This window comes from Odontesthes bonariensis, chromosome 3 (assembly GCF_027942865.1).
Source record: "Odontesthes bonariensis isolate fOdoBon6 chromosome 3, fOdoBon6.hap1, whole genome shotgun sequence".
NCBI lineage: Eukaryota > Metazoa > Chordata > Actinopteri > Atheriniformes > Atherinopsidae > Odontesthes > Odontesthes bonariensis.
Genome location: NC_134508.1, coordinates 21,585,771 through 21,606,856, shown reverse-complemented (window position 1 = coordinate 21,606,856; position 21,086 = coordinate 21,585,771). Strand labels below are relative to the sequence as shown.

The 21,086-nt window shown below is 40.8% G+C and overlaps 1 protein-coding gene across 6 annotated transcripts in view; it reads left to right on the top strand.

Moving 5' to 3' along the window:
• The first annotated feature begins 5,402 nt into the window (after window positions 1-5,402).
• Window positions 5,403-21,086, top strand: part of LOC142377140 (sodium-coupled neutral amino acid transporter 3-like) — a 47,366-nt gene continuing 31,682 nt past the window's right edge. For 2 of the 6 annotated variants that reach the window (XM_075460953.1, XM_075460952.1), the window contains exon 1: window positions 20,071-20,251. In XM_075460953.1, the coding sequence (XP_075317068.1) occupies window positions 20,161-20,251 (91 nt within the window). In that variant the 5' untranslated portion in view covers window positions 20,071-20,160. Of the gene's footprint in view, window positions 5,904-19,082; window positions 19,431-20,070; window positions 20,252-21,086 lie in introns of those variants that run through there. The other 4 variants (XM_075460956.1, XM_075460955.1, XM_075460957.1 and 1 more) reach the window with 4 other exon arrangements.

The following is a 21,086-nucleotide window of genomic DNA, read 5'->3' as shown; positions in this document are numbered from 1 at the left end:
TGCAATGAGTATCTTACTCTGAATGTTAACATTGTAACTGTAACTGTAATTTTTAAAAAAAAAATTCTTACCTGCAATCCTGTTTTCGGGGGGGTCTCGTGTCAGTTTCAGGGGGTCTCGGATCCCCCGAGTCCCCTGTAGTTCGAACACTGCCTAATTGTGATAGTTTCAGTGGAGTGGTGAGTGTGTATTTGTGCACTACTTACGCATTCAGGCGGTCAGCAATGGTTTGCCACGCTTGCTCCCTTTGTTTTTTAACTGTGGCAGTATTTCCTTTTTGTTTTATTTTCTCCTTCACCTCTTCATATGCTTCCATTAATAATTATTGCTCCGCTGGGGAGAAATACGCCGCCCTTGTTGCCATGGTGAATCAGTGAATCTATGATCGATCGTGGGGTCTATTTAAGAAAGCCGTGTGCAGCACTTATCCAGGATCGCTTTCACCTGGCTTAATGAATCCGTGTCTGCTCATCCTGGATTGGCCTTTGTGCAACCAACTAAGCCTGGGCGCCCATGTTTTGGATTGCTTGAACCTGGCTAAGTAATTCATCCTGGATGACTAAATCCTACTTTTGTGCAACGGGCCCCAGCTACCATGATAAGTAAATGTGTCAGTGAAGTAATGTCGTATTTCAAATAATCCAGTTTTTCACGACACTGCTGAGAGCTCCTGCAAAATCTGCCATGTGATTTGTCTCCAAACTCGGGAACTTCTTTGCTCAACACAGCATCCTGATGGCAAGTAATTAAACTGTTACAACTGAATGGTATTAGCTGACTGATCTGTGATTATTTTCATTTAAAACGTCTTCAGGAATCTAAAAATAAAATGTCCATCGCTTAGAATTCTAGAGACACATAGAAAAGTAAAACTTTAAACCCTTTTAAGCACTGAAGTACTTATTTTAGTTACCACAGAGGAGAATATTAATTTTCCTGCCACTATATATTTCTCACTTCCTGTAACTCAAAGTGATACAAGACTGCTGTCTCAGCTTGTTTTAAAAAGACTGCATGAAAATGTCCCAACGGGCTATTGCTGTTGGTTACTATGATTTCAAAAACAAGCTCACTGCAAAGAGAGGAAATATTCCATTGCAAAGTGCAAAGTACATCTTAGAATGAAAATATTTGCTAAATCCAATGACTGTAACGACTCCCAACACATGTGATTTGTATCATATTTATCCTCTTCTCCTTATCTACTCATTGGATTCATGTAAATAAACCCAATCTGCCAAGCAAGCCGTGCATTTTCCTTTAACACCTACAAACTGACTCATGCCTGCAGGCCCTGGAGCACCATGTCAGGTGGCGTCAGTGTTATGCGATGTTCACCCAGCATGAAAATGAATTGCAGTTACACTAGATTTTCAAAGCACTAAAAAACCTGCTCTAGACTGCCTTTAGTCCAACATGAAGAATCATCTCACTGAAACCCGCTCTCAGGTAATGGCATAACCACATAATTTCCAAAGCATTGCTATTTACTGCTCACCCATGAGTGGACCACATTACAGAGATAATCATACGGTGACTGCCATCTATTACCCACATGAAGAATGCACTGGCAGATTGACCTTAATTGACTTTGAGTGTAGCATCTTGTGGTAGCGTTCATCAGAAGCAACTCAATGGGTTTAGTGGTCTGTGACGAGATCTTTTCTTCCCGTTGCCCCTAATTATGAACACTGCAAAGGCCGACAGTCTGTGGAGGACTGCAGGAGGACACAAATCAAGCTCTAGACTCGTCATAAAAGCTGTTTAGGATAGACCGCGAATAACTCAATGCTCTTGTTACATTTTTGTGTGTGTAGTACTGCCGCTGAAAACCTTAAATCCACTTGTGTATTTACTCCAGTTAATCTCCGGCATGGATTCAAACTTGTGTGACCACCCTGAAGTTACAGATATCCTTTGTTTTCTCATATCAAAGCAGTTCAGAGAGCTGTACTGCTTTGTAGATGGAATACGGCAGAAGAAAATGGAATAATATGATTACAGTGTTGAAGTCTCACAGATTTAGAGTTCTTTTCTGCTGCTTTTGGCCAACATATGATTTTTTGATCAAAAATGATTGTGAAACTAATTTCAACCAGTAAATTAGAATTGAAAAAAAAACAACAACAATGTCTTTAGTAAGGCAAGGCAAGACAAGCGTATTTGTATAGCACAATTCAACAACAAGGTGATTCAAAGTGCTTTACAGACACATTAAAACAGTAGAAATAAAAAGCATAATTTAAAATTTAAATAAAAAAGAAAGAGACAAGAACGATAGATAAAATCAGATAAAATTAGTAGTTCAAATATGATTAAGTTTAGGATGTCATTTTGTAAGTGTTAAACTCACTAAACTTCCTAGTTTCAGATTATTATACGGTAATAGCTTTCATAAAATGTATTTATTTATTTAAATGTACATTTAAATTACAGCAATATGAGAAATGCAAAAATATGCAAACAATTAGTGTCAAGTTTGAATAAAAAAAATTGTTTAAAACATTGAATACAATATAAGGAAACAGTTACATAAAACAATAATAAATACATATTCGGAGGTTTATAATCACACATCTAGAAGGTCCAAAATAGATTAGAAATCTATTGATATTGGAGGGGTGACATCATTTTTGTCAGGGGTCTGGTATGCTTGATTCAAGGTAAACACAAGAAACTTGCTCAAGTGCTCAAGAAAAAATGGACCAGGCTCAGTGAATTATTCCCTATACTCCCTATGATATAGACCAGTGAGCAGTTCTAACCAACATGTCATCGGGGTCATCAGGTGGGAACGTCCTTTCATCAGTGTTTCGTCCAGTTGGGCCCACGACACCTCCAGGAGGCTAGACAGTGATCACTAGCGTCCCAGAGTCACTCCCCTAAAGCCAGCCACTGCTCCTCACACCACAACAACCATCTTTTTTTCCACAACAACAAGCTACCCCAGCCTCTCACCAACTGCACACCAGTCGGGGTGGGGATACAAACCCTAGTTTGGATAGGGGGTAGAAATAGAATAGGTAAAGATAAGCAGGAATGGGATTCAAACCCTGGTTCGGGTAGGGGTTAATGAAAGTATAGAGGGTGCCAGAGGTGGAGGAAGGACAAGAGATAAAAAACAGTTATTCCAAATTCAGACATGACTTGCATATGAAGTGAAAGCTACTTATAAAAATCTAACTATTAAATCTAGCTATACTTCTAAAAGGAAACAAAATAATTTTCAAGTAAAGGCTTTACAGATAACGGGTGTTACATTATATTGAGGACAGAACCCCATCCTGACTTCATGAATCATCACAATGATGTCACAATAAGTATCACCCCATCTCAGAGCAACCTGATATGGTAGTCCAAATTTGAAAGACTACTGAGGAAGTCTTACTGATCTTTGTTAAACTGAAGTGAAACATAATCAACTTGTTTGTGGCCTTGTACAAAATGTTCTTCTAATGTACATGGAAATGGGAAATAAATTACAAGCTAGCCTGTTTAGTTTTAAGAGGCATAAAAGTACATATTAGAAGACTAGATGAGTGGGTGATTGTGCGACATGTTTACGCATTCAGAAACAACATATTTTACCTGCAATGTTAAGTGCTTGTAAGTAACTTAGTATGACCAAATATTTTTCAATCCTTGTAGCTCTCACCAGGCTCAAGTAATGTTCATGTCTAATCCCAACCAAGAAGAGACAATGTTTCCTAGAAACGTATTGTTGGGTTTATGCGTCCATGAAGGAGATGGCAGAGTTGTAACAGTGATGTATTTTAGTCCCAACCATGACTGTTTTCTAACCCTAACCAAGTAAGGTTATTGCCTAAACCCAACCAAGAAGTGACTAAAGTGTTTTAGTAAATTGTTGTTGAGTTGCTGACTGAAAGAGAAAAAAAAGGTTGCCATATCTCGGTTTTGAACACGCATTCCACATGAAGGTTGCATGATTGAAAACGCTACAGGTCTATGCCCCGTGTCACTCCACACGCCTTGCACAGGACAAAATGGGTTTAGAAAATGGATGGATAGATAGATGAAAATGTCTTTGTTTGTTACACATTCCTCTTAATGTGACCCTGATCCATTATATTTTGAGCTACGACTCACCGATGTCAGTTAAATGACTTATTTCACTTGATGCCTGATCAGCAATGTAATGGCTCATTCTGTGAGGTTTTTGGTCACCATTTGAGAGCTGAAAAGCATGAAGTCTTCTGGGTTTATTTAGTCAGAATCTCATCTCAGTGGTTGTTTAACTTGTGATGCAGACCCCTGCTACACCCAGTTTCTATGGATACCCTGTGCTGTGCAAGTGATCTCAGCTGCCAGAGAGTCTTCAAGAGAACCACACATGTATTATCTTTTACGCTGACAAATAGGTGAGGCAAGGTGAGTCTCGTGCCTTTTTTTAAAAAAAGAGGAAAGACCAGGGAGTTCATGCAGCTGAATTAAATTGTTCTCCCTCCAGAGCCAGTAACCTGTTGTCCTTTGTCTATACATCCTGTCCTCTCCATTAGTTAATTGTGCAAAAATTAGCATACTAAACCTGTTATGTGAGAATAGGACTCACTGGAAGACGGAGCTCAGGAGTTAAATCGCTGATAAAAACGCATGCCCTCATGTGCACTTGAGACTCACTCTTTAGGTATTGCATACATCTGCCGAGCTCCTCCAGTAACCTGTGGGATGCATAGACCACTTTCTCAGCATCTTTGGCCCTCTCCTCTATGGGTAGCCATTCCCCACTGGGTCAACCTCAGAGCAGATGCTTGCTTATATGTCTCAAAGGTTAAATGTCATCTGCTTAGCACAAGGTTAGGTTCACTGAGACGGCTTCAAAGGAAAACCATTGTTGCTTGCTGAGAGGATAACATGGCGTTTATAATGCAAAAAAAAAAAAAAAAAAAGCAAATACAGACAAAACGTATGCAGGTATTTAATTAGGTAAAAAAAAAAAAGTCAAATTTATTTATCTGTAATATTTGATAGAAGCATTTATTTGGCTCTACCCCCTCGATTATGGGCTACACAATCAGGAACCTGGTCTAATTTGACCAAAGGTGTGTGTGTGTGTGTGTGTCCTCCTCGGCGAGCATGAGCTGGAGGAGAGAAGGGAAAAAAGACAATCCCTGGAGCAGTGTGTGACATCCAAACGCGCTGCCGCCGATGACCTAGAAATGGAGCGTGCGTTGCCCATCCCGTGTGCGTAAGCAGCAGCGGAGGCACTGGCTGGTGTTTACGATGCTTATTGCGTGTCAAAAGGAGAGAAGGCAATTGGATGGCTTTTTAATAAAAAGTCGACACCAGTTCCATTATCGCAAGCGATTAAAGGGGAAACCATCAAATGGAATAAATAAATAAATGCGTGGTACGTGGTGTCCTCGCGCTCATTCAAGCTCTCTCTGTCTGCGCGCGCTAAAGCACGACAAAGAATGAATAAGCTCCATATAACCCGCCACCGACGTGTGAAAAAAAAAACAGTCCCATTTCCAGCATATTGAATCGGTGGGCATGATCTTTTAACCGACCGATGCTACGGATTTAGTGCTGGTCATCAGGTCCAAAAGATTAGACAAGCGCGTGCCAAATCGGGGGGCACTCGCTCTCCTGCGCGCTCTGGCATGCAACAGACACAGCACAGCAATTTCCTTTTAGTCTCTGACAGTGCGTGCGGTAGGCGGAACCCGAACACTCCTCACATCCCACTTTTGAGAAGATTACTAGGACAATTTACTGGGAAACGCATGACAGTTACACAGCTGGGAGGGAAGGCGGACGGACGTGCAGCGAGACTGAAGAGGCAGGACAACACGCCGAGGGTCGAGACAGAGACGAACAGCGGGCGGAGGCGAGATCTGTTTGGAGATATTTGGAGTTGGAGGAGGGCACTGACACTTGGCCTGGTAAGGCACCGAGACACAGACAGCTGCTCAACGTGTTAACCTTGATGTGTATCCCCCGTGAACGTGATGTCGCCCATTGAACTTGTCGACGTTGTTCACGTAGAGTTCATTTTTAAAATCCAAAACGACGCACTTCATGCGTGCACGTTCAGCCTCAACCTCTGCGTGTATGCAAAGCAGAGGTCCAGTTAGATCGTGTTGCTTTGGTTATTTAAGTTGCAGATGATAGACCTCGTGTTTCTACCACAATATTCGGGTCCTTCTTTGGACTGCATATATAGGCTCCTTTTTGTAAGTGCTTTATTCCTTGGGGCTTATCTGTAAATCTCTAGGAATGGTTTGTTTCAGAAGTGAATAAATGTTTACTCTGCGTCCAAGAGGATCACTGTTGGAAATTCTGATGATGAGTTGTCACAGTGCGATGCTGTGCTTTAGCTGAGTGAGAGCAAACTTGGGCATAGCGTGGAATAGCTCTTCAGTGTGTCGGTCTACTCGTGAATCAGAGCTTTTCATGTGATTTTTTTTTTATTTTGACATCATAGTGACATAGCCACTGCAGACAGCCCTATCCACTTTTGTATTTTACTGCATGTATGACACTCAGGGTTAGGGATGGCATTATTTGATTGGATGCAATTTGATAACATGGATGCCTGGATTTGACAGGATCTCACAGGTTAATTTTGGAACATCACATTTTAAGTCTCACTGGAAAGGCATGCACAGCTGGCCCATACTGCTTCACAGGGTGGCTACAGGTGCCATCTGCTCTTTCTGTTTGGTCACCTTTCACTGCCTGAGGGACAAATTCCCACATTTGGTCATATGCCAATTCTAATTCAATACTAAGACGGGTGCAGGATGGCAGTTTGCACGTCATATGACGGTATAGATTTCTTACAGTGACTCCCAGAATTAATGCATTTCACAAACATCTTCATAAATCCTGCTTCGCCGGGTGTATAAAAACACTCTCAGACTGAAACACTCAGCATCAGCAGAGTTTCTGTGACCTCCAGCAGGCAGTCCTCAGTTGTTCTCTCATCCTTGATGAGTCACTTCAGGGAATTTTCTGGCCGCAGGTGAGGCTGTGACTGCTGGACTTGACAGGCTGGGGCAGAATGAGAGCTTGTGTCTGACCTGCTTGGCCTCTGCTGTTACATCTGACCGACTCCTCTCTCTGGCCCGCGTGGGGTCAATCTCTGCCCCCATCCCAGAATGAAATCAGTGTTAACGGATTCATAAAGCGTCTGCTGGCATTGCGTGTGTTGAGCTTTTGATCTGCTGAGCGATTAAAGCCGCCACTTGTCTGTGTATAAAATTTTTTACACATATACGAATGTGATTATGCTAATACGCACGCACGCTTGCTCAGTGCTGATCATTGGAATGTAGATTTAAAAGGTTGATTTAACTCACGACTACTGTAAAAATGATTGTCTTCTGAAATGTTTGCAGGGATTTTTATCATAGCGTATGCCAGTCGCCATATGTCTGTTCAACGGGAAAGTAGTATCTTCAGTTTACGACTCCTTGTCCCGCCGCCTCTCTTCTTGATTGTTAGAGCAGACATAAACATGGGGATTCCCTAAGTTCTTTTTTGATTTGATCAAAGTTTTGTGTCCCCAAGAAATTCATTCTGAGTAATGGTTTATGTCTGAGGGAATGAAAAGAAAACATGAGGGGATTTCTCAGTCTTAGATTTCCATGTAGTTGTGTGTGAGAAGAAAGAGGCGCCCCGCTGTGACTTTGTCAGTGGTATTAAACAATGAAAATGCCTGAGCCACTGTCTGGTCAAGGGGTTTAAGAGAGATCTTTGAAAACAAAAGGGAGTTCGTTTAACCCTTTCCACTATATTTGCAAATGGGCTTGTCTGGGTTTTTCTGTTGCGTTTACATTGTTAAGATAGACAGACAAGGAGGTGCAGTATCTAGGTCATGTCTGATGGTGATGAGTTCTTGTACTTTTCAACTCAAGCCGCGACACAAATAATCTTCAAAAAGTTTTTTAACATTAGTGCTGTCACAATGATTAATGACTACTTACCTGGCACCTTCCCAAAGGGGAAGGCTTGGACAGTAATAGCACATTTCTATATAATCTCTGTGAAATTTAAACACGTTATAAAATGAAAACTTGCAAAAATGTTCGATTAATTAACATTAAAAATGTATACACTGACATTATGACCCCAGTAAGTCCCCCTTTTACTGCCAGAACAGCTCTGACCAGTAAGGGTGTGTACGAAGAGCATCTGAGGGCAGGGCCGTGGGAAGTAGTTTTTAACAGGGGGTGCGGTTTTAAAAAAAAAAAAAAAAAAAAGGGGGGGGTTCTCAAACTTGTAGAATATTATGTAAATACAATAAATAGCTGTATATATCTCCTTCAATGAAATATTTTAATGAGCAAAAAACGGAGCCTTTCCTGCAATCTGACCGTGGAAATCTATCCGTGCTCGTCAACGCAAACACCCATACCATTCCAAAAAAAAGTATGCAGCCTCATCAACTGGTAAAATATTGCATTTTATTAAAGCACTAAAAATTCATGGCAACAAGGGTAGCCTATACATTAGGCCTACTGAACTCGTGTGTGATGTGTCCCACGTCAGCTCACACAGCACCAGTCGAAAGTAATCACTAACAGAACTAATTAAGAATTAACTACATGCTGCGTGGTGGTAGCTGCAATAACAGCATCGTCGAAAATAACTCAAAACTCAAAAAAATAACTATGCGTACAATACTGCTCGGCGGCAGCTGGCTTAACAGCATTTTAAAAAAAATAGGCTATATAGAGAACAGAATGTTGCTGGGCTGAACTTGTTGGCCACACCTCCATCGAGGGTCTCTGTGGATGACGAGCACAGACAGACAGACAGACAGTGGACATTAAACCAGAGGTCCCATAATATCATAAACCACGTCTCAGTCTCAGCCTCCTCATGGAATGAGCCTACACGCAGGAGCAGGACTCGCGTGCGGCACGCGAGTCCTGAGTCTTAACTTTATTTTTGTTTAACCTTTTTTTTTACTATTTTATTATGTTTATCGATGCATTTGTAATGGATGCAAACTAGCAGAGAACAGTCGAGTCTAGGCATAGGCTACATAAGTAAACCGCGCTGTCTCGCATTACGGAGTTGCTACAGATGTCAATAGCAACTTTGTAACGGTAGCCCGGAGCAGTGGCTCAGTTGGTAAGAGACGTGTTTCCGTTGCTTGAGTCGGAACGTTTGTGTTTTGAGACGCGTGTTCGAATCCCGATCGGAGGAGACTGTACAATAGGTTTTCATGAAATATATTTTTGTTAGCTCCCCACCATCTCGCAATGCACATTCAGCAGGGGGCAGCCGCACCCCCTGCACCCCTAGTTCCCACGGCTATGTCTGAGGGTGTCCTGGAGTGTCGATAGGTCTATCAAAACCTGTGAGTTGGCGTCTCTGGATTGAGCTTGCGTCCCTTAGGCTCCTTTCGGTTGCTATCTAGGAAGTTTAGAGGCCAGGTGAACCCTTTGGACATTCTTTTGTGTTCTTTGAACCCTTCCTAAGCAGTTTTTGTGGGGCCCACTGCTGCCCTGCTGGGGGGGAACTGCTACTGTAGAGGCAACCCAAACTTATGACGGCATGTGAAACAGCTACATTGGTTCACAGCACAAAACAATGCAGTTCCACAATAAAAGCTGAAAAGCTGCACAGTTTCTTTGTTTTCCTAACTCTGTCCTCTGCAGAGATGCAGCTTAAGTTTTGCTCAAGTTTCTCACTTGAGTTTACTTGGCCACGGATGCTTAGAAGGAGGAAGGAGGCGATGGCAAGCGACTTTAATTCACAGACCTTTTAAACACTCTTATCATATGTGTAAAAGCGATCTCTCGCTCAAGACTCATCATGTAAAATGTTTTCAGCACTCACTGTACTTTTGTTCTTACTCTGGGACGCCAGTGGTCATTGTCTAGCCTCCTGGAGGTGTCGTGGGCCCAACTAGACGAAACATTGATGAAAGGAGGTTCCCACCTGATGACCCCAATGACATGTTGGTCAGCACTGCTCACTGGTCTATATAGGGAGTATAGGGAATTATTCACTGAGTCTGGTCCTTATTTTTATTTTTATTTTTTCCGTTAGCACAAGTTTTTTGTGTTTACCTTGAAGCAATTCTTTACTCTTTGTAGATCATTTGCCGAAATTATATTTCTGTTGTCCCTAATGAGCCACCGTGATAGCTGAAGATAGCAACCTGGTCTTCTTGTTATTATGGGATATCACAGTGTGCGCCTCTCTGGTGTTCATGTGCACTGCATGTCTCATTAAAAGAAGGCGTCTACTCTTTTCTACTATTCTCTCACCTATGATGGGTTTTGGGTTAGATGTTAAAAGTACACGGTTGGATTAGTTTTTCATGGTGAGGTCTATATGTTGCAAAATACAGGATTAAACAGTGACAAAAAAACCACATGGTAACGGCTTACACATTTTCATGCATTCACAGTTCCCCTCTTGTCACATGAACTCGAACTGACAGAAAACAACAACCTAGGTATACGTTACCATCTCCTAATTGACAGACATAGATTGTGGCACTATTAGATTTTGGACAAGCGGACAAATATATGTTATACATGTTTTCGAGTAAAAAAAATTGTCCCTAGGAGTGAGTGTAAGTGTGTGTGTGGTCGTTTGTCTTGTTTGTCTCTGTGTGGCCCTGTGATGGATTGGCCCAGGGTGTACCCCGCCTCTCGCCCCCCCCCCCCCGGCGAACCGACAGTTGGATTAAGCGGGTATAGAAAATGGATGGATGGATGTTTTCGAGTGAGACTGGACTTTTAGGGGAATGCTGTTGCTATGTAGAGGATGTGTATGACCTAAATGTTTAGGTCGATGGCAGGTGTCAAAGTAATATCTATATGAGTGCCACGATGCTGTTTGTCCTGCAGAACTTTGCATTTTAACAAGATTAGCTGTATACTCAATGTACCTGTCAGCGGTCTTAATGTTATGGCTGATAGGCTTGGAAGCCCAATTTGAAAAAAAAACAAAAAAAAAACACTTCAGTATATAAATAGGGTACAAGTGGTTGTCAGCAGTCTTGTCACACCACTTCTACATTTTCTAAGAGCAGGAAGGTTTATCAAAGGCTCGTGGTGTGGAGAACGCGTTGAGCAATGCAATTAATGATTTGCTGCCTGAATAAGGTCGAAACCACTTAAATGCAATGAGTGTTGTATCGAGGAGTATTGGAAAATTATTACACCTTCAGAACTGAGCTGCTCAAGAATCAGAAGCAGATCAGCGTGTGTCAGGTCGGTGATGCGAGCAGGTTCCTGGATAATTGAAATTTTATTACATGCCCTGAAATTTCTACCTTGTATTACTTAGGTGTGAGTGCATATATTATTGGTTGCAATTATGCACTGCTTCCCATATTTCAACCTTCAGGTTGAGAGGCTTTTTCTAGAGGCGAGAGCATTGGTTCCAGGTGTGTGTAGAGCTGTATCAAATTACTGAGGACATGTCAGAAGGACTTAAGACTGAACAAGACCATAAAGTCTAAACAAGTTACTCCTGAGCTTCAGTTAGAGCTTTATTTTCACTCATTATTCATTGCTAGCTGTTGTTCTCTGCACAATTCTTCAGTCTAAAAGGGATTTGACTTTAAAGTCTTACACTGATCTGCTTACATTGGATGCCTGCTGTACTCAGGAGTTCTATGTCAGTAAATTTGGATTTGGACTGCCACGGTGCTGCAGCATGTGACAGAGTCAGCAGTACAATATCCACCGTGGTGGTCACACACCGAGTGGGTTGTCCTTCGAGCTGAATGAATGCATTCGTCCCTACGATGCACTCTCTTCCCCCAGCTCCATCCCCATGTGACGAGGAGCAAGCCGGAGAGAGAAGGGTAACAGAAGCCAGCAGCAGAGTGTGGCACTTTGTTTTGGTCTACATGATTGAGGGGAGACAGAGCTGGCATTGAGGAGTGTTTTGATTAGGACGGACTGTCCGGGTGGAAAGCTACTTTCTGTCTTCTTGTTCAAATTCATATACAGTTCTTTTGCGGATGCAGTATCCATAGGTGTTGGTGTTGTCCTCTGTGTTCTGTCTGCTTTTGGAGCCTTGATGCACCCACAGGTGACTGGAGGGGACCGAATGACAGATGCCGTATCATCACATGCATTGGCCGAAAGTGATCCTTATGTTATCATTTAAATTTGCAGTGTGTAACCATAAGAAAGCTCTATGACAAAAATCATATTGTTAAAAACTAGCAACTAAGTATCAATTAGTTTCTAATTGCTTTACTTAATCAATTTTGTTTTTAATACTTTGAAATGAAGCATTTATATGTATGGTTGCACCGCTGTATGGAACAACATCCATAAAAGAGACGTGGAAGAGGGGTACTGTTTAGAGGGTAATAAAGAAGAAGAAAGCGCATGAATCAGTGGTTTGTGTGATGTTTGGGTGTAAACAATTGTAATAAGGAAGATTATTCTCATTATGTCATGCTGGAACAAGCCACTGAATGCAAATCTATCTCGGCAAAGAAACAAAAACACGAAGAGGTGAAGCAAGTTTTGGACACAACCCCCCCAAGAATAAACTTTTTTTTTTCCAGTGAAGATATTGCTGTTAAAGGCCTTTGTACTGATGCCAAAGTGACTTGTTTTTCTCCTCGGCAGGTTATTTAGCCCACTGACATAGATGAAATGTGTTGCTCGGTAGTGGGTGGATGACTTCTGAGGTGGTTGCTCTCTCCAATGTGACTGCTAAAGTTCAGGAATTACAAATTTGACAAATGATGAACATTCGGTGAGTCAAAGTCAATGTGAGAATTTGTTACTTTGCTTTGTACATCACAGGAAATAAGTCGGAATTTGGAACTTTGGTTTTATTTTATTTGGGCTAATAACTGCATGTTGTATTTGCACAAAGTTTTAGAAAATACAGTGTTCTGAGCAACAGAACCAAATACTCTCCGAAGCTACAGTTTTTAGGGAATGTGCTGCTGTATGAAATCTTTTCCTCTGCAGTGTTAAGTGGCTTTTTTTGTTCATGTAAATGTTTTGCAACGTTACAAAACTCAAAGGAAGTTATTCTCTCCCACTGAAAATGCTGCTCCTGAGCTGACGGAAAAAAAAAGTTTTGTTTTTGTTCCATTCTTTACTGTGTGAGACATTTACATAATGTCTGTCTAGTGACTAATTGGGCTCACCCTCAAACAAAGAGTGAGCAGCTGACTATAAGCTCCCCCAATCAGATGATCGTTTCAAGCAGAACAGGGCTCTTGGATAGTGAGGCTGTGAAACAGGAGCTGGAACGAAGCCAAAACAAAAATATTGCAGGATGTGCAGTAGCAACATACAGTTAAAGAGAAATTGTGTTTGTTGGTTTTTTTTCTCCAAACTTTAAGGTATGTTAACAGTTAATGTAAAGATTAACAAACACAAACCAGGAGCTGATTTTGATGTCAATGATTTGACATTTAAAATTCTATTGAGTTTAGCTGTAGATCTTACACAGAGCTGCTGCAAACTGGTAATAATGTATGAGTTTGAACACAACTCTAAAATTGTATTAGCAGGCTGATATGTTCAGATCTATTGGTGGAAGTAATATCAACACTGATCATCATTTCATTTACCTAAACAAATTCAACATGTTGGACCAGTGAAGCCGACATGGTTCATGAAGCGCCATCAAAGTCAGATTTTATAATAGGGATGGTCTGTTGATCACTGAATAAGTCTCGGAGCAGTACAACAGATCTAAAAAAAATCCCCTAGAAATATGATGATCGTACAATAGGCACCACTAAGGACCACGCAAGAAAAAGAAATAAATTTTGAAGACTTTTTTCAAACCCCAACTCCAGACCCTTGAGGTCAAAGGTAACTACGGCATCTATTTCTCATTTTGTTGCTGACGACGAGCAAATTTACAATGTGACTGAGAATAAGATTTTCAAATTCAACAAATAGGTGCCAGAGGTTTTTTGTCAAGTGAAAGAACAAAGTGAGATTCGAACTATCAACTGCATAAGTAAATACATTTCTTCTGTTTTGTTAAGTACCAAACAAATGTTGTAACTGCCCACGCTTTGGTTGGATATACAGCATCTAACCTGAAGGTAGCAAGGTAGCTAACCAATGTCACAGAATATGCTTGTTTTCATTGAGAAAAGAAATGAATGTCTTGGTTAAACAAGTGTTTGGAACTAGAATGAATTGATTTTTTCCGTTTGAAAAATGTATCATCCTGAATCGTATAACACTCCGTAAATATTGGTATTGGTTCAACATAAGGCCAAGATACCAAGTTTTTTTTTTTTAATGTGTTTGCAGATTAGTGATGGATGATGTTTTTTTTGGAGGTTTCCATTGGAGACAGGCAGCTATTTTTACCCATCATAGCTCACTGCAGATTTCTCTGACTTATAAATTACCAGAAACTGAAGCAAAGAGAGGAGAGGAAATTGATTTATTTCTTGGTTGTTTTGTTTTTTTTCAGTATGGAGAAGTTACGATTTATACGTTTACGTTTCAGATTCTTAACCTATCCAATTGTGCTGCTGTTTTGTATGGATTGGGTTATTGTTATGATACTGGTAATTTATTTGTTTTAATATTCAAAGAGAGACCACAGAGCGAAGGAGGAAGGCAGACAGTGAGCAGAATTCAAATGCTAGGTTTTATGTAATACTGTTGTCTATGTTATGGTTGGGAATATTCATAGAAAACGCAGAAATATATTTTGTGTATTGTGACTGTCGAAATAAAAACCCAAAAACAACAGAAATGGCGTTTTAAGTAAGTACATATTAGAGCAAATAGGGTGGTTCAAGGATCCAAACACATACACAGAGTTAATGAAAAATTGAGAAATTAATATATAAATCACAATAGTTTTATTAATTTATCATGACGATTAATTATACTCTGTCTTTATTGGTGTTTGGGGAAATACAACAAGGCAATAAATGATTGAATATAGTGTAAATGACAAGCAAACAGCAATTGCAAGTCGTTGACATGACATCAGTGAACCACAGCCAAGTTTTTAAAAATGTCCCCAGTGTTCACCTCCAAACAACAGCACCTGCTATCTGTCAGCCTTCTCATTTTTTGTCAAATGTCTCAGTTCAGCGTGTGGACATGTTCAAATTATTTTGTTGAGAGTGCAAACCGTGTTTGCTCTTACCAGACTGACAAGCTGTCTCTTCCTGAGAGTGAGAATTTTGGCGTACACTTCTGGTGCTGCGGCAGTCTCGCAGGCCAAATCTGATTTAGCTTGGAGGACAGCATCACCATGCCAGCATTATGTCATTGACCAGGCCAGCACTCATCACCCCGTCATTATCACTGAGACAAAAGTAAAAAATGAATAGAGGACGTTTGGCATGCCAAGGTCTAAATCAAAATCATCTAAATCAACATTTTGTGTTACAAGATACTGTTGAAAAACATGCCCACATAGAATCTTATTAACGTGTCAAACATATAAAGTAACTCATAAACACCTTGATAATACCACGGCACTTAAAAAACTGATTAATGATATCGTAAATGATTGCCTTTTGGACTCCTTAGTTCTTATTCATTGGTTTTATTTAGGTACACCTCTGATGTGGTTTCTCTGTTGTCCCGCCAAGAAGTTACTATGCTTTTATCAACTAATTATAGCTAGCTGTATTTCTCACCAGCTGCAGTGTGTGTGTGTGTATGTGTGTTTGTGGTTTACACTAAGCATCAGATTTGCATGTCAGCCTCCTAGAGACACAATGTAACTCTCAACTTGGGCAAATGGAGATGCCTTCTCATAGAAGACTCGAGCAAATAAGTGGGGGAGGTCTTCGTCAGCACGGATTATGCGGATTACAGATTTGATAACACCTCTGCAATTTGAAATGGCTTTTTTTTTACACCTTTATTTTTATAGTAAAAAAAAAAAGCACGGGGGTGCTAAAATCAAGATTTCTTTAGGATCTGTAGTAAAATACAGAAACGAACAGAGAAAATAAGTGCATGAATACAAAGTAATATACTGTATTTACAGTTATGTTACCCAATCAAATTGATCGAGTAATTTGTGCTTTATAAGGCTTAAATTGTGCCACTAATACTTTAATGAGACATTTGCAGCGTGCGTTTCGTCACTTTTTTCTGCTGATGTCTTTATGGGGATATCAGCAGATAAAGGATGCTGTCAGTCTGAACATCTCCTCAACAAGACACCCCATACGTTTTCTTGTGGAAGGCTGTATTTGCATGCGCATGTGTAATAGAATCTTGTTTTCTTACATGAAGTAAAGAGTAAGCAAGACTAATCTGTGGTGGAGGTTTGTCCATTTGTCTGTTTGTTAACAGGATTATGCAAAAACAGAAAAGCATATCTTTCATGTTGACAAAGGAAGAAACCGATAACTTTTTGGTGCAAATTGCAATCACTCTTATTAGTTTTGCCAAGTATGGTGTTGACTCAGTGCTAATGTTTCTTGAAGCCGTATTTCAAGCAAAGAAACTTTTCCCAGGGATTCGTTACTTTTAGAAGGAGTGTTTTTCTGATACTCTTTTCATAGCTGGAACCATTTCCGAAAGAAAGTATCAGGGAAATAATCCAGATCCCAAAACTTTGTTGATCGGTAAGTAATGCTTTTGAGAATAACGGGACTCTTGGGGTGACAGCATTTCAAATTGATTGTGTACTCCCAGCCTCTTCTTTTTCTCTTTCTATCTCAGTCGTCAGCGTTTGATCCTTTCCATTGCTCATACATGTGATTTACTTGTACCGCACAACGTTGAAATTCAAGCATTAATATCTCTTTAATTATTGTGGGGAAGGACGGTGTGTTGCATAAGCATGATAAAAAATGAGGAGAGAGAAGTATGGTCATGAGAACACAGCAGTGAGACAGAGAAGTTAAATGTTCCCTTTTGATAGTGTCAGTCAAACAAAAACACTCACACCTCAGCACAACCCATGAGGTGTGTGCAGCATTGCCAGATTTCGATAGATGCAGCTAAAGCACTCTCTCTCTTCTCACTTCTAGTGGTGGTGATGTGTCCTTTATCTGTATTTACAGTGAATGCCTTAAACTCCTCCCTGTGACTATTTACACTTAACCACTGCCCCTCCTGCCTGTTTTGAAGCTCAGTGAGCACATTTTTCTGTGTGCTGATCGAGGTTTACTCATGTGTGTCGGGTGGCAGTATTAGAGTTAAGCCAGATTGACATAAACTGCTGTGTGATTCTATAAATAAATCTAGTTTTCAATAAGTCACAAGGCTGGTGTTCTCATGCAGGGAGTCCACGAGACACTAAAGATAATGCATCGTGCTTCATGCCCGGACAGCTGCCATCCTTGAGGTGCTGCAGTCTTGGTCACTTCTAGATGACTCACAAATTTTTTGTCATTAGAACTTTTGAATAGAAAACGTGGAAAATATTTCTATGGGTGGACCGCATATGTTAGGTTAAGGTTTGGCTTAAGCTTTGCCTTTAAAGTAAAAGTTTCAGCTCTCAAAATTTGGTGCCTGCAACATCAGTTAGGTGGTACCCGGTAAATCTGACCCAAATGTAATACATAGCTGTGTCTCTTCTAGGGTTACATCAATCTCAATGTCTACGATGTTTGTTATGATTGTCACTTCTAGTCTAATGTGATAAGATTTCCCCATTTAAACAGCTGACTTGGAGCTGAATGTTTCATGTGACAGGGCGGCCGTGGCTTAGTGGTTAGAGTTGGTCGTCCAATAACCGGAAGGTTGGTGGTTCAATTCCCACTCATTACTCATTTCACCATGCTCCCCAGGCGCTTCATGGCTGCCCACTGCTCCAGGTTGGCATCTGAGTGTGTGACCATGTGCATGTCAAACAGGTGCCAACCTGGATGGGTTAAAAGCAGAGGACAAATTTCATGTGTATGCATGACAATAAATCTTAATCTTTAAAGTGATAGTTCGGAGTAGGTTCACCCTATAATCATTTGAACCGTGACATCCAGCCAAGTAGCCCACCCAAAGTTTTTTCGATCTTGGCTGAACATCAGCTGAGTTACTGAGTTATCCCGAATAGCGCTAATGGAACCTGGCAGTATCTCCAAAATTACCACACTAAAATCAAATGGCATGACACCAAACTTCTACAGTAGTACAAATATGGTCTATCTGATCTACTACTGTAGACAACAAAGCAAGGCTGCTCAATTTCTCCATTGATAAAAATTCATAAAAAATCATGTAGAATATAGCATATACTTTGTAGTCTACAGAAGTAGATCAACCCTCATCTTACTTTGAAGCTCCCAGATCAAGGAAGTGACGTCGACGCAGCTTTAGCAGCAGAAAAGCTATCAGGCTTGTGTTGATAATAATAAACTCCTGGACTATGTACAAACTTCCAAATGCATCGTTTTGTGAGTACAGACCATATTTGTACTACTGTAGAAGTTTGGTGTCATGGCATGTGATTTTAGTGTGGTAATTTTGGAGATACTGCCAGGTTCCATTAGCGCTTGTACTAAGCTATTCGGAATAACTCAGTAACTTAGCTGATGTTCAGCTAAGATCGAAATAACTCCGGGTGGGCTACTTGGCTGGATGTCACGGTTCAAATGACCCCAGGGTGAATCTACTCCGAACTATCACTTTAAGGGAACATATTAGGGCATCAACACTGGGGGCTATTCACAGCTATAGATTTCAGTTTTGTGTTTAATCGAAGCTGGTTATGAAGCTATGGAAAAGAAATAATGAGTTTGGAAAAACTGAACAATCCCTGAACCACTTTCACCGGCTTACTTCGAACACAAACAGTTTATAATCATTTCACCAGTGGAGAGATTGTTTCTTTGACCTTGCTTGATAGTGAACATATGATGATGTGATTTAGGATTATTTGCGTGGGTGTGAAGCAAGGTTATCTTTTCACTTCCTTACATGCACCATCACCAGCTGTCCAGAGAAGTGTTACATACAAAATTACAGAGAGCAAATTATTGCGATCCTGCTTTAAACATCCAGGATGCACTGCCATGCTGACATCGCATCCTGTATAGCATTATGATCTGCGTGCATCTCACGGCAGCTTAAAGGAATCCCAGTGATGAGGAACATCTCAGAGGCTGACATACAAATCCACCAGTGAGAAGTTAATCTGGTATTCTTCCTGCTGTCTAATCACAGGGGTTCTTCATGGCCTGCAGCAGAGAAGGATATGGAATGATTGAGATGGGAGGACGGCTCTGTAAGGACTGAGAGACAGGCTCCGGGGGCAAGCAAAGTCTAATGACAGAGCTGAAGACAGCTAAAGGGTCATATTACTCCCATGTTCTGCTGTACACATTTATTTACATATTTATTCAAATGTTCAGGCTGTACGGAAAAATGGAAAAAAGAGTAAACTTTCTAATGCTTATATCTTTCTGGATGTATTTTCAGGTCCATCGCCCTCTAAAAACCATACCAACAAAATGTGCTTTTTGAGCTTTGGTATCCAGGTGGACGAGTTGGTTTAAGAATGGATATTTGGAAGTATAAATGATTCTTTTGCAGATAACAACAAAGTCAAAACAACAGTGTAGGAGATTAAATTTAGCATGGGATAGCTTGGGATTTTAATAATGCTCTAGTACACTATATTTTTGGGCCATTTGCAGTGTTACTAAGTGGTAAATGGAGGTTGATATGTTCAGGAGACACACTGCTGAGCATGACATGCTAGCATGGTGCGACTCTTGATAAGTGATAAAGTTTAAATATTGCCTTGTTAATTCAAAACCATTTTTACACTGATCAAAATCCAAGTAACACCTGCTAAACATCTGGCTTTTTAGTGCGGCGGGAACGTGTTTGATTGACATTCAGTCCCAGTAGTGGCAGGTGTTTATCGGCTTCACCTCCTATCATTATTGAGGGAAACAAAACACCCAGGTATACACACCAAATTTCAGCTGGGTTGCTGCGCTCAGGATTGCGGGTGTGGCAGAGCGTATTTTTACACAAACATACGTCTACCGACAGTAACATCTCACATACAGACTTTCAAAATGACAGTAGCAACTCTGGAACAAAAAGAGAGTAGATTGATGGATTTTACTCATCTGCAATGCAGCTGGCAGCTCACCTAAGTCTGACTGTGTGGGACTGACATCCACGATCTAGTGAAGAATCAAAAACTCGTCTAATTATTTGAGAAAGTTGTGATTGTCAAAAGGTTGTGGTCCTACACAGCCTTCAGGACACACTATAGCCTCTTTCTCATATGCTTTCTCAGGCCAGGACTGATGCACCTTCACTGCGCGTTGCTTCACACGTGGAAGTACAGAAACAGCACGGAGGAGCCAGCAAACGAGGTATTAACAGAGGTGAAGAGCTGATTCCGCAATGTCGGCTTGATGTGTGTAAATGCGCAGCGATGCTGGGCTGATCATGCCTCTGTTCTGGTTGCTGAAAGCACATGGACTGAAACACAAACAACATCTGAGTATTTACCAAGTTATCATCATTTTCAAGCAGGACCTGGAACAACCCGAGAGATCACACAGCTGCAGGTGCATAGATAGTATGTGACTCAAAATGAGATCAGTGTTTGCATACTTGTACCAATAAGATGGACAGACACTTTGGGTGTCCTTATTCTGTTTAATCTCATATGTAAAGCCAATAAAGTTGTGGCCAATTATAAAAGATTAACAAACTTCAGGAGTTTGATCAAATATTTTTGATTTTTGACAAAGCTCGATGGGCACAGGCTTTTGTATTCCTAACGAGACTAGGCTACATGGTGTGACTTCTTTTTTTTATATCTACTTTTGATATCTCTGTTTCACATTTGTCTTCCACACTTTTTGTGATGTTCACAGCTCTATTTTCTGCCTGCAGATGTTTTAGTGTTTCATTCATTAAACAACAGCATGGCATTTTCCCATAATTACACTGCATATGTCTGTGGGTGTGTGTGTGTGTGTGTGTGCGTGTGTGTGCGTGTCCTCATGTGTCTGTTCACTCTGGTGTGAAGAACCAGGACACAGGCAGATGGTTGTTCAGCACATTCAGTGAGTGTTTACTGCTTATTTCCGGCAGATGCTATGTTCAGTTGCACACGTGAAAAGTACTCAAACACAGCTTTGTGTGTGGCACGATGTGGGGTTACTCTGAGGCTTTTCACTCCTCGGTAGCTATTTTTAT